Consider the following 27,598-nt stretch of genomic DNA (forward strand, 5'->3'; position numbering starts at 1 on the left):
CGTAATAAGAGGTGGCAGTGGGTGTGTGTGTTTGTGTGTGTGGTGTGTGTGTGTGTGTGTGTGTGTGTGTGTGTGTGTGTGTGTGTGTGTGTGTGTGTGTGTGTGTGTGTGATGGAAGCATATTCAACACCAGCACATAAGCTAAATCTAATGCTGATAAACCTATACTCTTTGTATGAGTTGTGAAATTGAGTCTTTCACTCAATTTTTGTGAAAAAAGTCCTCTCCCTGCACAGATTCTGCTCATAACACAATATAGCTTACATTATATGGATGTAATATACAGGGCAGCTGCAGTAATGCACCTTGACCATCTGTTGGTCGTTTCATGATTTTCAATTTTGTGTAAATCAGCAAATGTTTTATTTAATTTTCTTAATAACAGCATAAATGGACATACAAAACATATCTAAACATGTTACAGTGTACCTGTAAATACACACTGTTCTTAAAGGAGTATCTTCCTTCATCTTTCCATATATTCAGTGATTTTAACTTACTAATGTGTTCATTCTATTAGTCTTGTCTAAATATAGTGATTTTTTAAGTAACACTCTCTAGTGTCAATGGTAGACGGTTTATCACCTCATATTTTTGTGGTTTTAGTTGTGCAATCTTATTTCATGATTGATGTGAAAACATTTTTTGTTTTTCTGAGACATCATTGCACATATACTGTTGTGTTTGAAGAGGTTTAGCTTTGGTTATGATCGGGTTTTCTACCAGAAAATGCACAAACACACATAATTGCTTAGTTTTAGTGTAGTTTGTTTGATCAGAACTCTCAACAGCACATTTAACATTGAAAACATTTTTATTTAATCAAGCTTTTTGTGCCTTAAAATAGATAGCATGTATATTTCCTCTTGAATTCAGCTTATATGTACATAATAATGCTCTTCTTGCCACAACAGAAGTCTGAGATCTGGCCAACAGAACCACATCTGATCCATATTGGTGAGCCACCATCGGTTGTAACCTACAGCAATGCTGATTAATGGGATAGAGTGAAAAATAAAGCACACAAATGTGTCAATTCTGTGATTTGTGGTGAATCAGAGATGAGCGTTTGGCTGCGGTCCATCCTTTCTGCCAGCCGCGATAGTGAATGATTCCTCCTGCGATGACTGTAGCCAGAAAAAACACCAACACAGCCAAACCAACACCACCGAACATCAGCACACGCTCCATCACCGTCACTTCATCTACAGACAGACAAAGATTTATTCAAACAACATTTTCTAAATAATCATAGTTGAGACACTAATCCTGAGTTATACTGAGTTTGAAGCCATTGTAAAAATCTGTGATGCACATTCTGTGATATATGTTGCTTGCCAACTACGCAACCCCAGAAAGGGTTCTTTATAGTGGAAAAGGTTTCTTTAGATTATAAAAATGCTGTAGAAATGTAGTTCTTTTAAATAATTATGCAAACCTGAACATAAGGCGTTTTTCACTTCCAGCCTTCATGAACAATTATATTTCAGTTATTCAAGATTAGTAGTAGTTACTAAGATTGATGTCGTTTGGAATTGGTGTAGCGTCTGCGTAGGATCATGCTGGAGTGTTGGACTGTTTATGGCTTAAAAGACCCTTTTAGCCTTTTGACATTTGCATATAAATTACAGTTCTGGTCAGAGATGTTACTTGTATAGGGGTTGTAAATTGCCAAATGGTTCTTGCAACCCCAGAAAGGGTTCTTTATAGTGGAAAAGGTTCCTTTAGATTATAAAAATGCTGTAGAAATGTAGTTCTTTTAAATAATTATGCAAACCTGAACATAAGGCGTTTTTCACTTCCAGCCTTCATGAACAATTATATTTCAGTTATTCAAGATTAGTAGTAGTTACTAAGATTGATGTCGTTTGGAATTGGTCAAATGTGCTTGGAAAAAAATATGATCAGAATATCAATTTGCATAATAAGTATGCATGCACTGTATTTTTTCTCTTCCGCTGTAGTCAGTAATGCAGGGAATGTTGCGATTGGTTGTCAAGGCAGCCAATCAGAATTTAGCAGCCTCGTCTCTGATTGGCTGGAATTATGGCATATTGGGTTGTGTTGAGCAAGCGGAGAGCACTGAGGGCAAGCATCAGGTGAGCAAGCTAGTGAAACTTTGCACACGCAAAAGAGAAGGTCTGCACACATCCAAAAACGTATTTTAAATGCAAAATTAAATTTCGTTAGCTTGAAATACTTTCTTCTTTGCCAAACATTTTCTCCACAAAATGCACTTTTGTGCACTCAAAATATGCTCTTTCACATGCAGAATTGTGGCAGAGATCTAATCCCATATGTTTACTGCCAATGGCAACCTGGGCTGTGGAAATACATATATAGAAATACAAATATAGTAAACTATAAGTGGGCGGAGTCACACAGACAAAAACAAACATTCCGACACGGAACACACATTTCAAAGTAGATTATCTGTTTCTTGTTTGTTTGTTTTGAGAAACAAGTGTGTGAACTTTGCATGTTTCCAAATATCTGACTGAACGCATTATGGTAGTCTATTTTATGCCTTAGTAAAGTCAAAAGAAATAAATATATGCATCAATCACCTTTAAAAATTGTTCACTGTTCCATGGGAAACATTTTTTCCTTTTGAATCTCTGCAAAAACACTCTTTTGGATCGTTTATTTTAAAGATTATCCTGTCAGACCGATGAACTTGTACACCAATGCACTTGACTGAAGAATTAATAGTGATACGACACGAACAAGAGTGATTTCCGCTCTCACCTGTGACCTCAGCATCCTCCGGCGGTTCTGTGACAGAATGAGCTTTGTCCTCTCCGTCTAAAATATTTTAAATATATGATCACTTTATAAAACACAAAGAGATTCAACATTATTATAGCAGCAAACTGCTCAACAACACACGATGATTGGAAGAATCATTCATATCTGGAGCACAAACACCGCCTTATGATTGCACAGAATCTTTCCAATCCACGAAAGTTTCTATATAGAGGAAAATGGTTCTATAGATTATTAAAATGTTCATAAGAAAACAATGCTTCTTTCAAAAACTGTGCACTTGAAGGTTCTTTGTAGAAACAAAAATAGTTGTATGCCATTGCTGTGAAAAAAAACCCTTTCTGGAAACTCATTTTTATGAGTACTACTGATGATTGAAATAAATCGAGCAACAGTAAAATAATTTACTCAAAAATCTCCTCATTGAAATCATTATAAAGATTTGAGAGAAACTGGGAAGTCAGCAGTACTAACCCTCCATCTGTAGTCTGATGGGTTTGTTGAAGTGCATTTCCACTGATTTTGTTCCACAGAAATAAAGACCTGCATCTGACTCTGTTAGTCCAGAAATAACTAGCGAGACTGTGTTGATCTCCACATCTGCTTTCACTGTCAGACGACTCCAGTTTTGATTGTACCTAACGAGCAGTTTTCTTCCCGCTACACTGCTGGTCTTAGCAGACATCAGTAGTGTTAGTTGCCCAGACTCAGGATTCTGGTGATACCAGGAGATTTCATATCTGTCGGTCATGCTGCAGTTCAGACGGATGCTTTCATTCAGCCGGACTCGTAAAATACTCACATCATGTTCTGAAACATCTGGAAAAAAAATTTTCGATAAAAACATATTTAAGTTTAAAAAGGTCAGTTATGTGAAATCGTAAAGTAGAATCAATTTACCGCTGGAAGTGATCTGAATTATTCTGTATGAAAAAGCACAAAAGAGCATGACCTTCTCCATTGTGTGTGTCATTCGTAAAGGTGTTGACCAAACTACAGATCTCAATCTTTTTATACAGTCTATGGTCTCAATGCAAAGCACAGACACTTCAACCACAAAGTGTTTCCATTTCCTTTAAGTATAGCTTACGCAGCTTCTACTTAATTTGAAGAGCTTTGTTTCCTTGCAGCAGCTACACTGTTTCATGTGCAACTCTATAATTATTCATAATATAAAAAATATATATTTTTTGTATGTATTATTGGATGTGGTCTACGTAAGCTTTAATGTAACTTCACGTGCACATGCACAGGCTCTCAAACTAACATTTGGTCACATCTGCCAATGCGCAGGGACTTGAACAACTATCTAATCTAACTGAAAGTATATGTTTTTATGTATTACCCATCAAATAATAATGATTACCATTTTAACAATAATTAAAATATCTGCGTAAGTGTTGAACTGTAAACCCATTTATAATGCTAATAATTTTCTACGGTGTTGCATTACTGCTATATAATCTGCTGCATTTTCTTTTTGTAAAAAGTAAAAAGAAATCGTGAACAAAAGAATTTGTGTAGACACCATTTAAATATATAAATATTTAATATAAATACTTTTTTAGATTTTGTAATGCTGTATGTGTAGCACAAGACAAGAAAAGCACATATAAAGTGGCAGTGGCCTTAAAGTGGACAAATGTTTAAGAGAATGAGAAGTCTGATATAAAAGCATGCATTTTAAAGCAGACTGGCCTAACAAAAACAATGGTTCCTTTAATGCATTTTTGATCATAAAGGCCTCCTGGTCTGAGAAAGTCCATTGTCCTGTAATGTAAAGCCTGAGATGATTGTTTCAGTTGTTGTAATGCAGTAGTGCATAAAGAACAGCATTTCTTTGGCCCTGGAGTAGCTGCTGTGTATATGTGACATTATCTTGGTCCCTCAAGGTGGAAGACGATCCAAAAGCAAAAGGCCAGCAGGATCAGGAGCTTGCTAGACAGTTTGCCATCAGCACCGTTTGTGTCTGGAAAAGAAACAGAATCTGCATGAATTCCTGCACCAAATTCAACTCTATCATTGACTGTGTTTACATGCGCACTAATAATGCCATCATTTCAGTAGCTGCGTTACCGAGTACTTTGATTTGGTCACGCTTTCTTGGTATCCGGCCTAAAAAATGTCTCCATTTCAATGTTTTTGACCAACAATATGCTGCATTACGTTCATGCCACGCAGAGCTGTCAACATTAATTTAGTTTCTTCAGCACGCCTAATGCCCGTTTATTGTGAACAACATCAGCATGCACCAAATATTTTACTACGATTATGAGTTTAATCAAAGTATTATGTGTACATCAGGTAAAGTTTAATTGCAATGTTGCTTACATCTCATTTGAGTCACATTATGAGGGTGCACGTAAACATAGTCATTGTCATCTGCAATATACAGAAACAACTTGAGTTTTAAATGTAGATAGAAAACTTTAATTAATACACAATTATGGGGTGTTTAATGGTTGTTTACTTACATTTCCTGACTGGTACGCCCTCTGGACCACAGTCTGTGGAGAATTAGAGAGAGTGAACCAATCATTAACACACTCAGTATGTATATAGAACTACATCTTTAAAATAACTTAAAGAACAGTTCACTCAAATCACCTTCATGTTTCTCAGAAGACAGACACATTAGAGCATAATGAGGACGAGTAAACATTCAGTTGTGGGTAAACTAGTTCTTTAAGCACGGCTTAGATGGTTAGTGTCCTTACCAGGCCGTAAATTGGGTTCGTCAACGAGTACTTCAGGCACCGGATCGTTGTTATGTGTGTATATTTTCAGTGTGTAGAGCGTGTCCCTCTGGAAACAGCCTGGCACTGAACAGCGTCCTCTTTCACACAAACTTGAGAGCGTACATACTTCTTCATGAACTTTTTCTGAAAGATGCTCTACAAGAACAATAACGCTCTCATTACTCTTCAGCTTAGGCGCTCCATCGCAAGACAGAGAGCACTGGACACACGTCTGCGGTACAGAAGCACAACCTGAGGATGTAAACAATGGATTACTGACATGTTTTCATTAAAAAAAACACTGACATTATGCAGACTCACCTGCACAGACAATGATGTACGGCAGTAAAATCAGCTGTTTGGCCCTGAGGAGAACAGAAAAGGGCTGATTATGTGGTAGATGTGCACTACATGATCACTTTAAATAGTGCTGCTGAAGAGGAGAAGAAAATTCTGAAAACAAAACACACAGACCCTGCGTCCCAATGTGCATACCATCCACCCTATCTGCCCTAAATAGTATTGAAAATCACTAATATCACAGAATTTAGAATGGATAGTATGCACGCTTTTTTTGTATTTTGTCATTAAATGCCTCATTTGCATAACATTCCAGAAAACTAAATGTAATTTATCAGCTGGGGGAAAGATGGTGAAATCTATTAGTACACTTGTAAATAACCTATCTGTGTATTCGTTTAAACAATATTTTTTTCTCTATATTTCTACTTCTGTATATAATGCATTATTTAATTTTCTGTTTGTCTTATATTACTGTTATAATCCATTCCACTGTGTACATCTACGCATGTCTGTCCTATCATGTATGTTTATGTCTCTGCTTTCTTCTGCACTGGACGCTCCTGTCACCAAGTCAAATTCCTTCTCTTTCTGACTTCTGAATTAATGAAAAGGAAGACATTTCTGTAATTTAATACAGGGATTTCAACACGAAGAAAAACCCCCTAGTTGCCCTTTTTTCTGTATTTATTTCGCTACTAAATTGTTCTTTTATTTTCAATACTGTATCAGCTTTAAACGCTCTAAACAGCACTACCCAGAATGCATTGTGCGATGCATTCTGGGTAGTGCTGTTTATAGAGTTGAAATGAAACAAAATGTTAGTTAAGTTAGCTCATTTGGGTTTTGAGATGTCTAAACAGAAATAAACGTTTTGCCAAAACATGACGCAATCATACAACCTGGTTTTGAGCTGTATTTAAAACATACTTACCGGTTCAAACCAGCCGGCATGTTACGATTGCGGAAGTTCTCCCGATTCTAGATAAAAAATACACTGGGTTCTGATTCAGGGAAAATGTTGAAAACCGCCGGAGATCTGTGTGAACGCAAACCGAAGCCAGAAAGCCAGAAAAACGCAATCGCAACTTAAGATCTAGCAACTTTACCGAACTCAATCGCTCCAAACGCGTGTCTGTAGAAAAGACAGAGGCATGTGATGTGATCATGTGCTAAACACGTGCGCCGTCCATCTTCTTCTTCTTCTTTTGGAGTTTTATCGCGGTTTGGCAAACCAGCTTATGGTGTATTACCGCCACCAACTTGACTGGAGTGTGAAGCATTAACGGGAAAGAGGGAAAAAGGAGCCCAAAAAAAAAAAATCCATAAATAAATAAAACAACCGGTAGTACTATGACATTTAAATTCTACTTTCTAATCCTGTTATCTTCAGATAACTAAGAATTTCTCTCATAGTACTTGTCTGTCCTTAGGCACAACTTAAAAGAGTTGATATAGTGAAATGAATTACTCCTATGTTTCTTAAATAACTCCTCTCTTTCTTTGGTATATACTGCACACTGTAGAAGCACATGCACAATAGTCTCTGCTTCACTGCATGTAGTACACAATCCTGACTGATGTTTCCCTATCGTGAATAATGAATGATTTAAACCAGAATTATTATGTCTTCTTTTCTATTGTTAAAGCATACTCTCCCTTTGCCTACTTGTTTTTGGATATTGTAAAGGTGTCTGCCCTTTAAATCCTTGTCCCACATTTCCTGCCACTTTTTATTCATGTGTTCCTTCTCTTTCTAGCTTGTACTTATTTGAACAATGTCTAAGAACTTGGTATTACAACCACTTCTTGTGTCTGTTTGCCTCTTTAAGAAGAATCGCTTTATGTATCCCCCAATTGTAAGTCACTTTGGATAAAAGCGTCTGCTAAATGACTAAATGACTAAAATGACTAAATGAAATGTTCTTTAATTCTTCCTTTTATTTCTACTTTACTCTGTGGAATTTGTACCTCGACGTTCATATGTTTCATTGCTTGTTTGGCCAGTTTATCGACTGTTTCATTTCCTAGTACTCCTACATGTGCAGGTACCCATGGGAACCTCAGGACTATCTTTATTCATGTGTTCCTTCTCTTTCTAGCTTGTACTTATTTGAACAATGTCTAAGAACTTGGTATTACAACCACTTCTTGTGTCTGTTTGCCTCTTTAAGAAGAATCGCTTTATGTATCCCCCAATTGTAAGTCACTTTGGATAAAAGCGTCTGCTAAATGACTAAATGACTAAAATGACTAAATGAAATGTTCTTTAATTCTTCCTTTTATTTCTACTTTACTCTGTGGAATTTGTACCTCGACGTTCATATGTTTCATTGCTTGTTTGGCCAGTTTATCGACTGTTTCATTTCCTAGCACGTGCAGGTACCCATAGGAACCTCAGGACTAAACCAATTTCCTGAATCCTAAACAGATTTATAAGTACTTCATAGATTAAATCCTTTCTTGATGTTGATTGTTCACTTATTAAACTATTTAAAGCTTACAAGGAATCTGTACAAATGACTACGCTAGTAGGCTTAACTTCCTCCACCCTTTGAATAGCTAATAAAATTGCTATTAGCTCTGTTGTAAAGACTGATACAAAATGAGTTATCCTTTTCTTTCGGTATTACAACAGAGGGACTAACTGAGATTTCTGTAATACCCAAAATCGTGGCATCTCTAGTCGCTGTCCAACCAAAACTTTTGATTTTATTTGTCCCATATTCCCATGCAGCATTCCTTCAATATGTCCTTTACTGGATGTAATTCTGAATGCCCTTTTACATTTATCCAATAATTCATAGTTAATTTCAATTTTCGTAAACTTATAGGCATTTCTCCCAGCTCCACTTGTATGGCTGATATTGGAGAAGATCCGAAAGCTCCACTACATATTCTTAAAGATTGTGCCTGAACAAGCGTTCCAAAATTTCTCTTAAAACCACCCATCTTTCTTAACGTACCCCATACTTCACTGACATTAACCTCCTCCCCTATAGAATTACAATAATTTCTCCAGTAATTCTTTTTAGCATCTCTAATTACCCTCCTCACATTCGCTTGTGCTTTTTTATATAAAATAAAGTCATCAAATATAAACGTCTTCCTAACCTTTTTAACAGGTTAAGAAGCTTTGTTACATAATTCTGTCCACCACGGTACTGTCTTCTTTCTTTCCCCCCTTTACTCTTCCCAATAACCTCTTCAGCTGTACTGTACAATATAAGAAGATAATTATGAACTAATGAACAAATGAACCAGCCAAATGAACTACAAAAATGACATAAAATAGGATTGTAGTGATGACTATTAAATTTAGATGGAAAGCGGTTCAGCCAATCATCCTGCACCATGTTAAAATCCCCTCCTAATATAATATTGTCTGTGGAATATGCAAGTTTCAGGCCCCTTATAACTTCAGAAACTTCCGATAGCATTTCCCTTTTTTGATTAATAGTATTATAACCATATACAGTGGGTACGGAAAGTATTCAGACTCCCTTACATTTTTCACTCTTTGTTATATTGCAGCCATTTGCTAAAATCATTTAAGTTATTTTTTTTTTCCTCATTAATGTACACACAGCACCCCATATTGACAGAAAAACAAAAAGCTGAATACTGAATACTTAGGACCATGTGATATTTCAGTTTTTCTTTTTTAATAAATCTGCAAAAATGTCAACAATTCTGTGTTTTTCTGTCAATATGGGGTGCTGTGTGTACATTAATGAGGAAAAAAAATGAACTTAAATGATTTTAGCAAATGGCTGCAATATAACAAAGAGTGAAAAATTTAAGGGGGTCTGAATACTTTCCGTACCCACTGTATATTTCCTATTATAATAAATATGTCATCAATGGAAAGCACACAAACGAGCCAGTGACCATTATTACTGGATTTATGTACAATTAGTTTTCCAAGGCAATTATGAAACAAAATGGCAACTCCCGCTGAACGATTCGTTCCATGACAAAATACAATTTTGTCCCCCCACTGATTAGACCAAAATTTCTCATCTAAAACACTCAAGTAAGTTTCTTGTAACATATAACAGTGTGCCTTTTTACCTTTACGGAATAAGAAAAGAGCTTTGCGTTTCACGTTATCTCGAAGACCCCTAACATTGAAGGAAGAAAAACAGAAATCAGTTTTTAAAGAGAACATTTGAACAAGAACAAAGTAAATAAGAACGAATTAACTTTGCTGTGAAAGAAGTGCTTGGCGTCCCTTAAACAGACATTATAGAGTCCTTCTTAAATTCCTTTGTAATGCCAGACCGCAAAAACCTTAAGTAGCAGAGATTTTTTTCCCGTTGATGTAGCCATATGGACCTCTGAAATAAGCTCGGTGACCTGCTTCTCTCGCCTGCTTTATCTGCGGCCACAGTAGTGCTCTTGCCTCCCTGTCCACTGGAAGGATGTGCTCGGCAAAACTGATGTTCAAATCTTTGCATACTGAGGAATTCTTTGTAAGACGCCAGAATTCATCTCTGTAGTGCCTCATGGTGAATTGGATAACCACCTGTCGGTTTCGCCCCATCTCCAACTTTCCCACGCGATGTACCGAATCCACCATACTTTACAATTTTGTGGACCACTGTGGATTGATCTTTGCCATGATACCAAGTACCTCATCCCGTGTTCTTTCTTCAGTTTTCTCTTTTAAACCGCGAAGCCTGAGATTCCAGCGTCGCTTATAACGCTCCAGGTCCTGAACACGCTCCTTAAGCTCCGCATTTTCCTTTCCCATCTTGGACACTTCTTTTCCAAGGTTACTGGATGCAGATTTACAATCCTTGATCTCCTTTGCGTTAAATTCAACACCTTTTGACAGTTCGGCTATCATTACCGTATTCTGCCTTAGTTGCGTCCCGAAACCCTCCATCATGGTTGTCAGATTATTTATCGCGTCAAGAATGGCGGCATTGGAAACCTCAAGCTGACCATCCCCTTTTACTTTTTTTTGAGGTACAGGAATTTTAGTAGGTGTAGATTCCAACGGTCTCCTTACACTCACTGATTGAGTTTCCATCATCTCTTCAACAACAGGGGCAGCGTAGTCGTGAGACATTAATGCGTGTGCACCTAAAGAAGCATCACCTGTTGCAGCTGTCTTCGGTTTCGGCATGTTTTTTAAAGAGTCACAAAAAATTACTAAACTGTATGCAGTTATGCACCTTAGTTACACTTTCTCGTGGTTGAATCAACTAATTAAACTAAACAAGAAGGACAAGCAACACAAAAATGTGGGACTGATGATCAGAGTCACAACAAAGTACGTGTGCTCAGTTCGCCATCTTGCCAGAACCCCCCACTTCCTTGTTGGCTTCAGGAGAGAGAGCAGGAGGTTGCCGCTTGGGGATTAGCACATTAGAATATCATGTGACGTCACGCCGCTGCACGGCTCACATGATTGGTGTGAAACTACCACTACTACTACTTTAAAGCATGTCGACGTGTAAAGCGAATTGTATATTTTCTGTGCTGTTTGTTGTGTTTGGTCCTGCGCTTGGATCCCTGGGAAATGGAGATACATTTCGATGGTAGGTCAAACGAAACCATTGAGATAATACAAAACAATGAAACAAACTTAATTCCGGTGCAACAACAAATAACCTTTACAAAGCTGCAAATACTTGCACCATAGACACAGTTTAGAAGAAGAATTGTTTTTACGCTTCGTTGTTTAACCCTCATAAGGTCCCCATTTCCTGTTTACACTAAGGGTATTTGGGAGTTTTTTTAATTGTTTACTTCTCATCTACACATTAATGCTGTGTTTTGGGAGATATGAAGTACTTTTGTACCTGTTTACCACAAAATTCCTCTACTACAACTTGCCTGTGAAATATTACATTTTTATGAAAAAAATTACTTAAATTATGATTTTGTAAATATATATTGAAACATTATAAAATACATTAAATACAGTATTTTTCTCAAAGGTTAGAATTTGTTTTTGTTGTTTCAGAATCAGAATGAGCTTTTATTGCCAGGTATGTTTACACATACGAGGAATTTGTTTTCGTGACATTAGCTTCACAGTGCAACAGAACGACAGTGACAGAACAAAAACACAGATAATAAAATAGAACAAGTAAATAAGGAATAAAAATATACAAATTGACAATTGTATGTACAGGTATATAACAATAGACAGTTGTATGCCCCTTACCAAAAAGTAGTATACTTCAAGTTTATTTTAGTAAGTATACTTAAGTAAAGTTCAAGTATATTTTTAAGTATACTTTGTGTAGTAAGTTTACAAATAGCAGTGTATTAGTAGTATAGTGTAAGTGTATTATTTCAATACTCATTGGGACTAAATTGGCCCACTTTCTAGTATATAAAAGTACGTTTAAATATACTTTAAGTATAACAGTAGTAAACTTTGAGTACTAAAGTAAACTAGTTTACATCAAAATGTTTAGTTTGTACTGCAACTATACTAAAAGTGAACTTATAGGTACACTGATAGTTTACTAATTAAATACTTGTAGTAGCATTTTTAGTACACTTTGAAGTATAGTCTCAGTAAACTACTAGTTTATATTATACTAGTTTTATACTGCAAGTATACTCGTAAGTTGTCTTTAAGTGAACTTTACGTCATACTTTAAGTATACTACTACGTCCCTATTTAGGTATTAATGTGTATAAATTTTGTTACATGAATATCTGAACATATAATAATCAAAAGAACAGGCATCTGCTTGTAAACAAAAACATTTTATTCTAGCTTCATGCATTCTTTTTTTAAACACTTGAATGTGGATACGTTTCATAAATAAAAAATAAAGAGATAAACAACATTTTGAACAAAAAGCTGAAAAAAAACTATGAACTGGATTCAGAATGATAATCAAAACGTAGATGGAGTCAATCAACACCCCAAAGCTTGACAGACATTATTACCTCTTCATTGGTCGACATTTTATTCCATAACGTTGCACAGTTTTGATGCTGTTTTATGTCTGATGATCATGTTAGATTACTCGTGGAAGCATCTGTTGTTTCGGTTTCTTCTTCACTTGTGTTTTTTGGAAATTCTGTACAGAAGATGTGTACTAGCGCCCCCTACAGTATAACAATGAACACACGGATTCTAGGAGCACAATTATAGCTAAAATATATTTCGTATAAGTCAAGTATACTTAAATGTCATTTTAAGTATATTTCTGAGAAGTACATAAAAAGTAGACTAAAAGCATACTTTCCTATTTTTAGTTTAAAAGAAGTATACTAATAGCACACTTGAATAAACTTCTTTTTCGTAAGAGTGTACAGGTATATTATGTGCAAACTGAAATGTACACTAAGTATGTGTGTTAGATAAGTGTATGGGTGTATAAATAGTGTTGTGTGTTCCACAGTTATTGTCAAGTGTTCATGAGATGGATGGCCTGAGGGAAGAAACTGTTCCTGTGTCTGGCCGTTCTGGTGCTCAGTGCTCTGTAGCGTCGACCAGATGGCAACAGTTCAAAGAGGGAGTGTGCTGGATGTGAGGGGTCCAGAGTGATTTTGCCAGCCCTTTTGCTCCCTCTGGATGAGTACAGTTCTTGGAGAGAAGGGAGGGTTGTACCAATGATTCGCTCAGCAGTCCGGACTACCCTCTGAAGTCTTCTGAGGTCAGATTTGGTAGCTGAGCTGAACCAGACAGTTATTGAAGTGCAGAGGATGGATTCAATGACGGCTGAGTAGAACTGTTTCAGCAGCTCCTGTGGCAGGTTGAACTTCCTCAGCTGGCGAAGGAAGTACAACCTCTGCTGGGCCTTTTTCACAATGGAGTCAATGTGAATGTCCCACTTCTGGTCCTAGGAGATAGTGGTGCCCAGGAACCTGATGGCGCTTTTCCACTGCATGGTACGGCACGGTACGGCTTACTTTTGGGGAGTTTTCCACTGGGTACAGGACCTGATACCTGGTACTTTTTTTAGTACCACCTCGGTTGAGGTTCCAAGTGAACCGTACCGTTACCAAAACTGCAGTCACAGTGCCGTCCATGATGGTGAGTGGGGGGAGAGCAGGGGTGTTCCTCCTGAAGTCCACGATCATCTCCACTGTTTTGAGCGTGTTGAGCTCCAGATTGTTGAGACTGCACCAGACAGCCAGCTGCTCGACCTCCTGTCTGTAAGCAGACTCGTCACCGTCCTGAATGAGGCCGATGAGTGTGGTGTCGTCTGCAAACTTCAGGAGCTTGACAGAGGGGTCTTTAGATGTGCAGTCGTTGGTGTACAGGGAGAAGAGCAGTGGAGAGAGAACACAACCCTGAGGAGCTCCAGTGCTGATCGTACGGGTGCTGGATGTGTATTTTCCCAGCCTCACTAGCTGCTGTCTGTCTGTCAGGAAGCTGTTGATCCCCTGACAGACGGAGGTGGGCACGGAGAGCTGAGTTAGTTTGGGCAGGAGGAGGTTTGGGATGATGGTGTTAAAGGCCGAGCTGAAGTCCACGAACAGGATCCTCACATAAGTCCCTGGTCTGTCTAGATGTTGCAGAACATAATGCAGTCCCATGTTGACTGCATCGTCCACAGACCTGCAAACTGCAGGGGGTCCAGTAAGGGTCCAGTGATGTCCTTCAAATAAGCCAAAACCAGTTTATCAAAAGACTTCATGGCCACAGATGTTAGAGCTACAGGTCTGTAGTCATTTAGTCCTGTAATTTTGGGTTTCTTTAGGATGGAGATGATGGCGGAGTGTTTGAAGCATGAGGGGACTTCGCACAGCTCCAGTGATCTGTTGAAGATCTGTGTGAAGATTGGGGCCAGCTGGTCAGCACAGGATTTCAGACAGGCTGGTGTAACACAGTCTGGGCCTGGTGCTTTTCTCCTTTTCTGCTTCCGGAAGACAGGGAGTGTGCTGGATGTGAGGGGTCCAGGGTGATTCTGCCAGCCCTTTTGCTCACTCTGGACGAGTACAGTTCTTGGAGAGCAGGGAGGGTTGTACCAATGATTCGCTCAGCAGTCCGGACTACCCTCTGAAGTCTTCTGAGGTCAGATTTGGTAGCTGAGCTGAACCAGACAGTTATTGAAGTGCAGAGGACAGCTTCAATAATGGCGGAGTAGAACTGTTTCAGCAGCTCTTGAGGCAGGGTGAACTTCCTCAGCTGGCGAAGGAAGTACAACCTCTGCTGGGCCTTTTTCACAATGGAGTCAATGTGAGTGTCCCACTTCAGGTCCTGAGAGATTGTGGTGCCCAGGAACCTGAATGACTCCACTGCAGTCACAGTGCTGTCCATGATGGTGAGTGGGGGGAGTGCAGAGGGGTTTCTCCTGAAGTCCACGGTCATCTCCACAGTTTTGAGCGTGTAAAGCTCCAGGTTGTAAAAACTGCACCAGACAACCAGCTCTTTAACCTCCTGTCTGTAAGCAGACTCGTCACCATCCTGAATGAGCCCAATGACTGTAGTGTCGTCTGCAAACTTCAGGAGCTTGACAGAGGGGTCTTTAGAATTGCAGTCATTGGTGTACAGGGAGAAGAGCAGTGGGGAGAGAACACAACCCTGAGAGGCGCCAGGGCTGATCGTACAGGAGCTGGATGTGTATTTTCCCAGCCTCACTAGCTGCTGTCTGTCTGTCAGGAAGCTGTTGATCCACTGACAGACGGAGGTGGGCACGGAGAGCTGAGTTAGTTTGGGCAGGAGGAGGTTTGGGATGATAGTGTTAAATGCCGAGCTGAAGTCCACAAACAGGATCCTCACATAAGTCCCTGGTCTGTCTAGATGTTGCAGAACATAATGCAGTCCCATGTTGACTGCATCGTCCACAGACCTGCAAACTGCAGGGGGTCCAGTAAGGGTCCAGTGATGTCCTTCAAATAAGCCAAAACCAGTTTATCAAAAGACTTCATGGCCACAGATGTTAGAGCTACAGGTCTGTAGTCATTTAGTCCTGTAATTTTGGGTTTCTTTAGGATGGAGATGATGGCGGAGTGTTTGAAGCATGAGGGGACTTCGCACAGCTCCAGTGATCTGTTGAAGATCTGTGTGAAGATTAGGCATGGGCTGGTATGAGATTCTGATGGTATGATAACCTTAGAAAAAAAAAAAATCTCACGGTATTGCGATTACAGCTCTAAAATATGTTATTTTTAAATGTCTGGGTAAAAAAAAAAAACATATAGAACATTTTGGAACAGTAAACATATCAGGCTAAATGATTAGAATAAATAATTAAATTATTCTTAATTAAATGCAGTCACTTAAGTGAGCCTAAACCTGCAGCTCAATAATAATCAGAACATAAATAAATTATTTTCTGTAAAAAAAAAAACTTTTTTTTTAAACAGATGTAAACAATGGCAGGAGGCTTAAAAGTATAGACGTGATACCAGCTAAATTTAATTATTGTACTAAATCGCAGAAAAGTAGGCTACAGTACGTACTTTAGTCTGCTATTCCTCACTCTGTGAAGTAACGTGAGGGAGGAAACTAGTTGACGTTAGCTAGTTAATTACCCATGTTATCTGCTTCGGTAGATAGTATAGTTTATGTTCGACTTAGAAGTATTTATTTAGCGATCGGCGCTAAAACGTCATCTGTACGGAACATCATTGTGTACGGAACATGGTTAGTCTACGTTACCCGAAAAATTCCCATACGACAGACTTCGTCTTTTTCGATGGGGGAAAAAGTTCCAGGGATTCATCTCCTTCGGCCATCCTACACACAGGTGACTCTGACCGCTCGCACCAACCGGAGGTGAGCATGAACCGCTCTTCGCTGCACACAACTGAGGGAGTCCTGGACTTTCCGTCTTTGACAACACGTAAAAAAACTGCGCATACCGCAGGAACGGTATAATGGAAAATTTTAGTGGTTTTGAAACCGTGACTTTTCCAAACCGCGGTATACCTTGAAACAGGTTATCGTCCCATGCCTAGTGAAGATTAGGGGTGTATCGGTACGCGCATTGTGTACCGAACAGTTCACAGGCAAATTCCAAATGGAAGTGATCATTCCTATCCCCTTGGAGTGGAGACTTTGGAGTGAGCAGGGCACGTGTGTGTCAGACTCTGTTTCATGTCTTGTGTTTTGTTTTCCTCCCCCACATGCTCCATGTTTATGATTATGCCCATATTTAGTTTTCCTGTTCCTGTTCCCATTTGAGTTCCATTAGTTTCAGCTGTGTTCCTTTAATCTCCTTGTTAATTCCTTGATTGGTCCCATAATTTAAGCCCTGTGTGTTTCCATGTCCAGCTTCCGGAATTGTTTGTCTCACCCCAGTGCTACGTGTGCTTTCCTGGTGTTCTGTTCATTAAACTTCAAAAAATATTGGAGTCTCCTCGCTCCAGCACAGTAGGCACACATGACAGTGTGCCATTATGTAGTCGTTTGGAATGCACTTGGCAAAGGGAGCAATGTAATTTCCTCATTATCTTCAGCTGGGATGTTCCTGTGACAATGCAGCACGGTGTCCGCCAGCAGATTCGCTGATGGACACCGGCATAAAAAAAAATACATTTTATATTTTCAAAAGTTTTATATATATTATATAGCATATTTTTTACAAATTTAAATATAAAATGTATGTTTATTTGCAACAGTTATGCTAACAACAATAAAATGACATATATGACATTAAAACAGCAACATCTGCTGACGGACACCGTGCTGCGTTGTCACGGGAACATGCCAGCTGAATATAATGAGGAATTTACTTCGCTCCCTTTGCCCAGTGCATTCCAAACGACTACATAATGGCACGCACGTGCCCTGCTCACTCCAAAGTCCCCACTCCAAGGGGATAGGAATTTGGAATTTGCGTGTGAACCGTTCGGTACACGATACGCATACCGTTACACCCCTAGTGTAGATGGGGGCCAGCTGGTCAGCACAAGTTTTCAGACAGGCTGGTGTCACACCGTCTGTGTCTGGTGCCTTTCTTCTCTTGTTCTTTCTGAAGACCTGATGCACATTATCTTCACTGATCTGAAGTGTAGGTGTGGGGGAGAGTGGGGGTTGCTGGAGGTGTTAATGGTGTTTTCTCAAACCTTCAATAGAACTCATTCAGATCGTCTGCCAGTTGTTGATTCTCCACAGTGCTGGGGGATGGTGTCTTGTAGGTGGTAATGTCTTTTAGACCTTTCCACACTGAAGCCGTGTCATTGGAAGAGAACTGGATCCTTAGCTTTTCAGAATAATTCCTCTTTGCCACTTTGATCTCCTTTTCCAGTGTGTATTTGGCCTGTTTATATAAGACTCTGTTCCCATTCCTGTAAGCATCTTCTTTGGCCTGACGGAGCTAAAAAACTGCGCATACCGCAGGAACGGTATAATGGAAAATTTTAGTGGTTTTGAAACCGTGACTTTTCCAAACCGCGGTATACCTTGAAACAGGTTATCGTCCCATGCCTAGTGAAGATTAGGGGTGTATCGGTACGCGCATTGTGTACCGAACAGTTCACAGGCAAATTCCAAATGGAAGTGATCATTCCTATCCCCTTGGAGTGGAGACTTTGGAGTGAGCAGGGCACGTGTGTGTCAGACTCTGTTTCATGTCTTGTGTTTTGTTTTCCTCCCCCACATGCTCCATGTTTATGATTATGCCCATATTTAGTTTTCCTGTTCCTGTTCCCATTTGAGTTCCATTAGTTTCAGCTGTGTTCCTTTAATCTCCTTGTTAATTCCTTGATTGGTCCCATAATTTAAGCCCTGTGTGTTTCCATGTCCAGCTTCCGGAATTGTTTGTCTCACCCCAGTGCTACGTGTGCTTTCCTGGTGTTCTGTTCATTAAACTTCAAAAAATATTGGAGTCTCCTCGCTCCAGCACAGTAGGCACACATGACAGTGTGCCATTATGTAGTCGTTTGGAATGCACTTGGCAAAGGGAGCAATGTAATTTCCTCATTATCTTCAGCTGGGATGTTCCTGTGACAATGCAGCACGGTGTCCGCCAGCAGATTCGCTGATGGACACCGGCATAAAAAAAAATACATTTTATATTTTCAAAAGTTTTATATATATTATATAGCATATTTTTTACAAATTTAAATATAAAATGTATGTTTATTTGCAACAGTTATGCTAACAACAATAAAATGACATATATGACATTAAAACAGCAACATCTGCTGACGGACACCGTGCTGCGTTGTCACGGGAACATGCCAGCTGAATATAATGAGGAATTTACTTCGCTCCCTTTGCCCAGTGCATTCCAAACGACTACATAATGGCACGCACGTGCCCTGCTCACTCCAAAGTCCCCACTCCAAGGGGATAGGAATTTGGAATTTGCGTGTGAACCGTTCGGTACACGATACGCATACCGTTACACCCCTAGTGTAGATGGGGGCCAGCTGGTCAGCACAAGTTTTCAGACAGGCTGGTGTCACACCGTCTGTGTCTGGTGCCTTTCTTCTCTTGTTCTTTCTGAAGACCTGATGCACATTATCTTCACTGATCTGAAGTGTAGGTGTGGGGGAGAGTGGGGGTTGCTGGAGGTGTTAATGGTGTTTTCTCAAACCTTCAATAGAACTCATTCAGATCGTCTGCCAGTTGTTGATTCTCCACAGTGCTGGGGGATGGTGTCTTGTAGGTGGTAATGTCTTTTAGACCTTTCCACACTGAAGCCGTGTCATTGGAAGAGAACTGGATCCTTAGCTTTTCAGAATAATTCCTCTTTGCCACTTTGATCTCCTTTTCCAGTGTGTATTTGGCCTGTTTATATAAGACTCTGTTCCCATTCCTGTAAGCATCTTCTTTGGCCTGACGGAGCTTTAGGGGTGTATCGGTACGCGCATTGTGTACCGAACAGTTCACAGGCAAATTCCAAATGGAAGTGATCATTCCTATCCCCTTGGAGTGGAGACTTTGGAGTGAGCAGGGCACGTGTGTGTCAGACTCTGTTTCATGTCTTGTGTTTTGTTTTCCTCCCCCACATGCTCCATGTTTATGATTATGCCCATATTTAGTTTTCCTGTTCCTGTTCCCATTTGAGTTCCATTAGTTTCAGCTGTGTTCCTTTAATCTCCTTGTTAATTCCTTGATTGGTCCCATAATTTAAGCCCTGTGTGTTTCCATGTCCAGCTTCCGGAATTGTTTGTCTCACCCCAGTGCTACGTGTGCTTTCCTGGTGTTCTGTTCATTAAACTTCAAAAAATATTGGAGTCTCCTCGCTCCAGCACAGTAGGCACACATGACAGTGTGCCATTATGTAGTCGTTTGGAATGCACTTGGCAAAGGGAGCAATGTAATTTCCTCATTATCTTCAGCTGGGATGTTCCTGTGACAATGCAGCACGGTGTCCGCCAGCAGATTCGCTGATGGACACCGGCATAAAAAAAAATACATTTTATATTTTCAAAAGTTTTATATATATTATATAGCATATTTTTTACAAATTTAAATATAAAATGTATGTTTATTTGCAACAGTTATGCTAACAACAATAAAATGACATATATGACATTAAAACAGCAACATCTGCTGACGGACACCGTGCTGCGTTGTCACGGGAACATGCCAGCTGAATATAATGAGGAATTTACTTCGCTCCCTTTGCCCAGTGCATTCCAAACGACTACATAATGGCACGCACGTGCCCTGCTCACTCCAAAGTCCCCACTCCAAGGGGATAGGAATTTGGAATTTGCGTGTGAACCGTTCGGTACACGATACGCATACCGTTACACCCCTAGTGTAGATGGGGGCCAGCTGGTCAGCACAAGTTTTCAGACAGGCTGGTGTCACACCGTCTGTGTCTGGTGCCTTTCTTCTCTTGTTCTTTCTGAAGACCTGATGCACATTATCTTCACTGATCTGAAGTGTAGGTGTGGGGGAGAGTGGGGGTTGCTGGAGGTGTTAATGGTGTTTTCTCAAACCTTCAATAGAACTCATTCAGATCGTCTGCCAGTTGTTGATTCTCCACAGTGCTGGGGGATGGTGTCTTGTAGGTGGTAATGTCTTTTAGACCTTTCCACACTGAAGCCGTGTCATTGGAAGAGAACTGGATCCTTAGCTTTTCAGAATAATTCCTCTTTGCCACTTTGATCTCCTTTTCCAGTGTGTATTTGGCCTGTTTATATAAGACTCTGTTCCCATTCCTGTAAGCATCTTCTTTGGCCTGACGGAGCTCTCTGAGTTTTTGTCATTGTTGTAAGTTAGATGAGTCCTGGTAGGAATGCACATATCTTCACAGAAACTGATACAAGATGTTACAGTCTCTGTGAGCTCGTCCAGATCGTTGGCAGCAGCTTCAAAAACACTGCGATCAGTGAGGTCGAAACAGGCTTCATTAGTCCATATTTTAACAGTCCTTATTACAGGTTTAGATGATTTCAATTTCTGTCTGTATGAGATTAACTAAACAGTGATCAGAGAGCCCCAAAGCTGCTCTGGGGACAGATATGCATCCTTTATTGTGGTGTAACAATGGTCCGATATATTACTGTCTCTGGTGGGACATGTAACATGCTGTCTGTATTTTGGCAGTTCACGGGAAAGATTTGCTGTATTAAAGTCCCCAAGAATGATTATTACAGAGTCCAGGTGTTGTTGTTCTGTCTCTGTGATTTGATCAGTGAGTTTTTGCAAAGCCAAGCTAACGTGTGCTTGCAGAGGAATGTAAACACTCACGAGAATGAACGAACAAAACTCTCACGGTGAATAGAACGGCTTACAGTTAATGAAGAGCGCTTCTAGATCGGGACAGCACATCTTCTTTAACACTGTTACATCTGTACATCACCTCTCATTGATGTAAAAGCATGTTCCGCCATCTCGCGATTTCGCCGTTGATTCTGCGTCACGGTCCGCTCTGAACAGCTGAAAGCTCAGCAGATTTAACGCACTGTCCGGTATGGCGTCATTCAGAAACACAGAGCAGCAGAGTTTGACCCCCGTCTGCGCGTCCTGAAGCATATGATCAGCACCGCTGCTCCGCCAACTATAACGTTCAGCAAAATGTCTGAATAATCGAAAACCGGTAGAAGATTTTGTGGTGTGTTCTGCCGAATGTTCAGCAGTTCATCCCTGGTAAAACTGATAGTGTTTGAGAAACAAAAAACAGGACAAACTAACAAAAACACTAAAACAACTGGAGAGCCAAGCACCGTGGCTGTCATGTGCGGCGGCATCTTGGTCAGTAAACCAATAGAACTTTAAAATGCAACAAAAACGCAGCATAACTACGAAATGAAACCATTTTATTTGTGCGCTGTAATCCAAATCTTCCGAATCCATACGACTGCGAGGAACAGACTCAAATCTAAGCCTTTATTCGGCGATCATCTCCATCCCGAGCAGCAAGTCCAGCGACTGTAAGCAGCAAAGCCCGCGCTGACTGACGCGCCCTTTACAAATTCAAATGTTGCCTCTTCAAACGACAGGTTTAACGGCAGGATCATCGAATGTTCATTGGCTCTTGCCTGCATTCATCACATATTGCGACATGCCGTGTTTCTGGTGAGGTCTGTTTGAATGATGTGCACACGCCTTCATGAGTTCACGGAGTGGATCGGGAAAATAAACTGGGTAATGTTTTCAGCGATTAACAACATAAATTCTGCTCTGCACCTCACACAAACCTACTATATTCAGCCAGAGAGAACTACGGCTGCAATGCATCGTCATTTGGATTACTTTTTGCACTGCTTTTGACATTTTTGCAATAAAAAAATAATTGTAATTGCATTTATCTGTCTGTCATGTTTTTCTTATACTGTACAGAAATAGTTATGTTTAGGTTTAGAGGTAAGAGAGGGATTAGCGACTATAAAAATATTTGAATGCTATATTGTTTTAAATGGTTATTTTCCAGCATATTTCAGTCAATTGTATTTTATATCCTTTCATATTCGCTATAAAATGGATAGGTTTAGGTTTGGGGGTAGGTTAAGGGGTCTAAAAATCGAAATCCCTTATTGATAAAATGATAAAAATGCATTGATACGAATATCTTAATGATATAAAAGATAAGTAAATATTTTACATTTTTTAGCTAAAAATATGTAGCGATTTGTACGTTTTAAACGTTGAAATACGTCAAAATTGTATGTTTTACCATCAATAAAAACGTACAAAATTTACGTTTTGTGCTTGTAAATTCCCTTATTGATAAAATGATAAAAATGCATTGATACGAATATCTTAATGATATAAAAGATAAGTAAATATTTTACATTTTTTAGCTAAAAATATGTAGCGATTTGTACGTTTTAAACGTTGAAATACGTCAAAATTGTATGTTTTACCATCAATAAAAACGTACAAAATTTACGTTTTGTGCTTGTAAATGTTACGTATTAGTATAAACAATGAGACCAGGCTGTAAGAACAGATCTGATATCATTGAAAGTATACAATTGTGTTTGAGAGGGTTAGCATTGCTAATGATCAGGTTTTCTGTCAGAAAATGCACAAACACATGTGATTTCTTAGTTTTACTGTTGTTTATTTGATCAGAACTCTCAACAACACATTTAACATTGAAGACATTTTATCTAATCAAGCTTTATGTGCCATAAAACAGATGGTATGTACCGTATATTTTCTATTAAACTAAAGCTTATTTGTACATATTAATGCTTCTCTAGAGCTTTGCCTCAACAAAAGTCTAAGTGAGATCTGGCCAACAGAACCACATCTGAACCACTTTGTTGAGCCACCATAGGTTGTAACCTACAGCAATATTGATTACTAGAATACAGTGAAACATATAACACATAAATGTGTTATTTAGCTGATTTGTGGTGAATCAGAGATGAGCGTTTGGCTGCGGTCCATCCTTTCTGCCAGCCGCGATAGTGAATAATTCCTCCTGCGATGACTGTAGCCAGAAAAAACACCAACACAGCCAAACCAACACCACCGAACATCAGCACACGCTCCGTCAGTGTCACCCCGTCTACACAGAGACACATAACATTCATAAACTAATTAAACAACGGAATAAAGAAACAGAGATAGTTCAGACACTAGTCTTGATTGATAGTTCTGTAGAGAAACAAAAATGGTTCTTCTATGGAATCACTGCAAAAATCCCTTTTGGATCCTTTATTTTTTAAGATTGTACAGTCAGACCAATGAACTGTTTTTGCTTTGATAACTTCCACACTAATATACTTGACTGAAGAATTAATACTGATTTTAGAACTATAGAGTTATGAAAAATGATACTCAAGTAAGAATGATTTCCGCTCTCACCTGTGAGCTCAGCATCCTCTGGCGGATCTGTGACGGAATTAACTTTGTCCTCTCTGTCTGTCAGCTTGTCTGAAAATATTTTAAATATATGATCACTTACTCAAACACTAAGAATTTCAATATTAGCAGCAAACGCCTCAATAACACACATGATTTCAGGAATCAATCCTATCTGGAGCACAAACACTGCATAACACTAAAGGTTCTTCATGATTCCACAGAATCTTTCCATTCCACAAAAAGATTATTTATAGAGGAAAAAGCTTCTTTGGGTTATTAAAATGTTCTTCACACTAAGAAAACAATTAAGTAGAATTCACTGAATGGTTCTTTGGGGAAGCTAAAATGGTTCTATGATATTTCTGTGAAAACCCCCTTTGGGAACCTTAATTTTTAAGAGTTGGAATAAATTGAGCAACAGTAAAATAATTAACAAAAATCTCCTCATTGAAATCATTATAAAGATTTGAGAGAAATTGGGAAGTCAGCAGTACTAACCCTCCATCTGTAGTCTTACGGGTTTGTTGAAGTGCATTTCTGAAGTCACTGATTTTGTTCCACAGAAATAAAGACCTGAATCTGGCTCTGTTAGATCAGAAATAACTAGCGAGACTGTGTTGATCTCCACATCTGCTTTCACTGTCAGACGACTCCAGTTTTGATTGTACCTAACTAGCAGTTTTCTTCCCGCTACACTGCTGGTCTTAGCAGATATTAGTTGAGTTAGTTGTTGAGAATACTGGTGATACCAGGCCAACTCATATCTGTTTGTCAAATTGCAGTTCAGGCTGATGCTTTCTCCCTTCTGAACTCTTAACAGAGTCACTTCATGTTCTGAAACATCTGGAGAAAAATAGATAAACCAATTCTCTGAAATAGTTTTGATAAAAAATAATAGTTGTATTTGACGTTAAAATGGTGAGTGCACGTTTAAAGAGTATTCTTACCGCTGGAAATTATTTGCATAATCCAGGAAGAAAAAACACAAACAAAGATGGCTTTCTCCATTGTGTCTGTCCTTCGTGAAGGTGTTGATCAAACTAAAGGTTACATCATGATGCTGAGACACTAAAACCACAAAGTTTCCATTTCCTTTCCCAATCATATAGTGTTAAATAACAGCTATAACTTTGAGTGCTGTGTTTTTGTTACAGCTGTACTGTTTTGTAAATTATGCTTCAAACGTCTATGTGCAATTACATAAAGAAAATACACGTTTTATTGAATGTGGTCAAATATGAAGCATATATAGACAAAGCAAAAATATGTATCAGCTTCATCAAATGTAAACACTAAATGAGGCTATACTCAAAAGTTTCTTTCATGTTTAGCAACTTTTATTAAAACCTGATTTCCAAAATATAATCCAAATTTAAAATGTGTCACATCAATAGGGTTTTCATCACAGATCATGTTGTTATTATTACAGTATTTAAATTAAAGAAACAAAATATTAAACACCAAGGCCATTTGAGCTAACTAGAGAATCAAGTCCATAATTTCACATTCAGAATATTTCTTCAGAAGAAGCAAGCTATAGTAGTACAAATAGTAAAGTAGTAGTGCAACATGAGCATGTAGAAAATAAGAATAATTTAGAATTAAAACATACAGGTGCTTTGGTTGGTTTGATTACACTTGGTTTGATTGCTTGGTCCGAAACAGAGTTTAATTGCTCCCCTGCCACCGCTGGATTGTGTTCACAGTGTGTGTGTGTGGGGGGGGTGTCAGAACTATGGTATGTTTGCATCATTACAGTGGCAGCCACTTTCCCATGTTGCTGTGTAATGGAGACATATGAAATCGATAGCATTGCTTCACTCGCTTTTATACTTTGGTTTTGAACCTTCTTTCTAAGCATCAATATAGAATGGCAGCAAAAGTTGCAATTAGCTGCCAAAATGACATAAAAACGTCAGAGAAATATAAAACGATTAATTTAAAGTTGTTTTTGTTGAAAAAATTTTTTTTTACAATTTTTCTAGCAAAATATGACATCCATTTGAAACAGAGAAATATAAAATGATTTATTTAAAGGGGTCATATGATGCGATTTAAATTGTTCCTTTCTCTTTGGAGTGTTACAAGCTCTTGGTGCATGAAGAAGATCTGTAAAGTTGCAAAGACTAAAGTCTCGCTGTCGCCTCTGGCTTGCTTAGTTGGGGACACTTCATTTCCGGCGATATCGTTGACATGATTTCAAAGATACTATTTAAACTGAGCTGGATGTTGACATCACTGAATTCAATGATGAACTGTCTTCTTTTAAAATTAGTGTTTACTATTATCATTTTGCATTATTGACACACTGTTTTCCTAATTAATGTTGTACAGTTGCTTTGACACAATCTGTATTGTTAAAAGCGCTATATAAATAAAGGTGACTTGACTTGACTTGACTAACGCTTCCGGTCTGGCAGTACGTGGGAAAGGAGACCAGAGGCCATTTTTTTTTAATGGATGTCAATGGAGCAGAGACTTCACTACACTGAATAAACAACTTTTTAGAAGAAACAGCTCATCATTTAATGAATCAACAGCCTATCAGCTAATCTCCAACATGTTTTACACTAAACAACACTTTTGGATTGAATTAGGCTATTTTTAGAGTTTACACCGAAAAAAATTGCATTTTATAAGAGACGTCACTGACTTTTTGTGGTGGGATTCAGCACTTCTCATTCATGAATTTCAACTCTGTCACAACTCTGACTGAAATTAAATTACGTCAAGGCTGTGTAATGTGTAACGTGATTGTAATGTAATTGTTGCTGCCGCTGGCATGTCGTGGAGATGCTGTGCATTTCCAAAATATGGTGAGGGGCGTAACATTTCCGTCACACGCTTGAGGTATTCGGCCAATCACAACGCACTGGACAGCTGGCCAATCACAGCACACCTCGCTTTTCAGACCGATGAGCTTTGTAAAAATCGATGCGTTTCAGAAAGGCGCGGCATAAAAGAGAAACAATAATGTACAGTATGTGGAAAATAATGTTTTTTTTTTTTACCTTAAACCACATAAACACATTGCATTACACCAAATACACAAAATAATGTTCTTTTTAGCAGCATCATATGACCCCTTTAAAGCACCAGCTAAAAAAAAAAAATGCTTTTAAGTCAGGCATTTCTATCTTTTGCTGGAGTGTGTCAGTAGGAAATATGACATCAAACATCCAAACATCAATTTTGCCATTAATTGTAATTGTAGTAATCCAGTGAGATTTTTGTTTGCACAAGGAGACAACAGCCAGTGTTCCACACAGAGTACTGTAGCTTTGCAGGAGGTTTCTTGAAGCGTTTTGGAGACAGTTCTTCTGGATTGAGTCTGTCTCAGTTTGTTCTGTTTCTTCATTTGACTCCAGACAGACTGATGATGATCAGATCAGATCTCTGTGTGCAGCACAAACATTAATGGCAAAATGAATGTTTGCAAATGTAAACTGATATTTCCTACTGACACACTACAGCAAAAGATAGAAATAACTGACTTAAAACCATTTTTAGCTGCTGGAAATACTAGTGTTCTAATCATTTTGGCCACCACTGTATATATATATATATATATGTTGCAAAAATATAAAATTTCAATATATTTTTTTTAATTATTGCTATATCTATCTGTCTATGGATATTTCAT

The 27,598-nt window shown here is 38.8% G+C and overlaps 1 protein-coding gene across 1 annotated transcript; it reads right to left on the bottom strand.

Annotated features, from left to right (window-relative positions):
* Window positions 1-23,227: 23,227 nt before the first annotated feature.
* LOC107566743 (uncharacterized) lies at window positions 23,228-24,972 on the bottom strand. Its single transcript, XM_016252271.1, has 4 exons — window positions 24,903-24,972; window positions 24,454-24,798; window positions 23,956-24,024; window positions 23,228-23,656 (listed from the first exon to the last, which is right to left on the bottom strand). Exons 1-4 carry the CDS (start codon window positions 24,961-24,963, stop codon window positions 23,484-23,486), a joined length of 648 nt encoding a protein of 215 aa, XP_016107757.1. The 5' UTR covers window positions 24,964-24,972; the 3' UTR covers window positions 23,228-23,483.
* Between the last annotated feature and the right edge of the window lie 2,626 nt (window positions 24,973-27,598).

This window comes from Sinocyclocheilus grahami, unplaced genomic scaffold (assembly GCF_001515645.1).
Source record: "Sinocyclocheilus grahami isolate Dianchi unplaced genomic scaffold, SAMN03320097.WGS_v1.1 scaffold1097.1, whole genome shotgun sequence".
Lineage (NCBI taxonomy): Eukaryota > Metazoa > Chordata > Actinopteri > Cypriniformes > Cyprinidae > Sinocyclocheilus > Sinocyclocheilus grahami.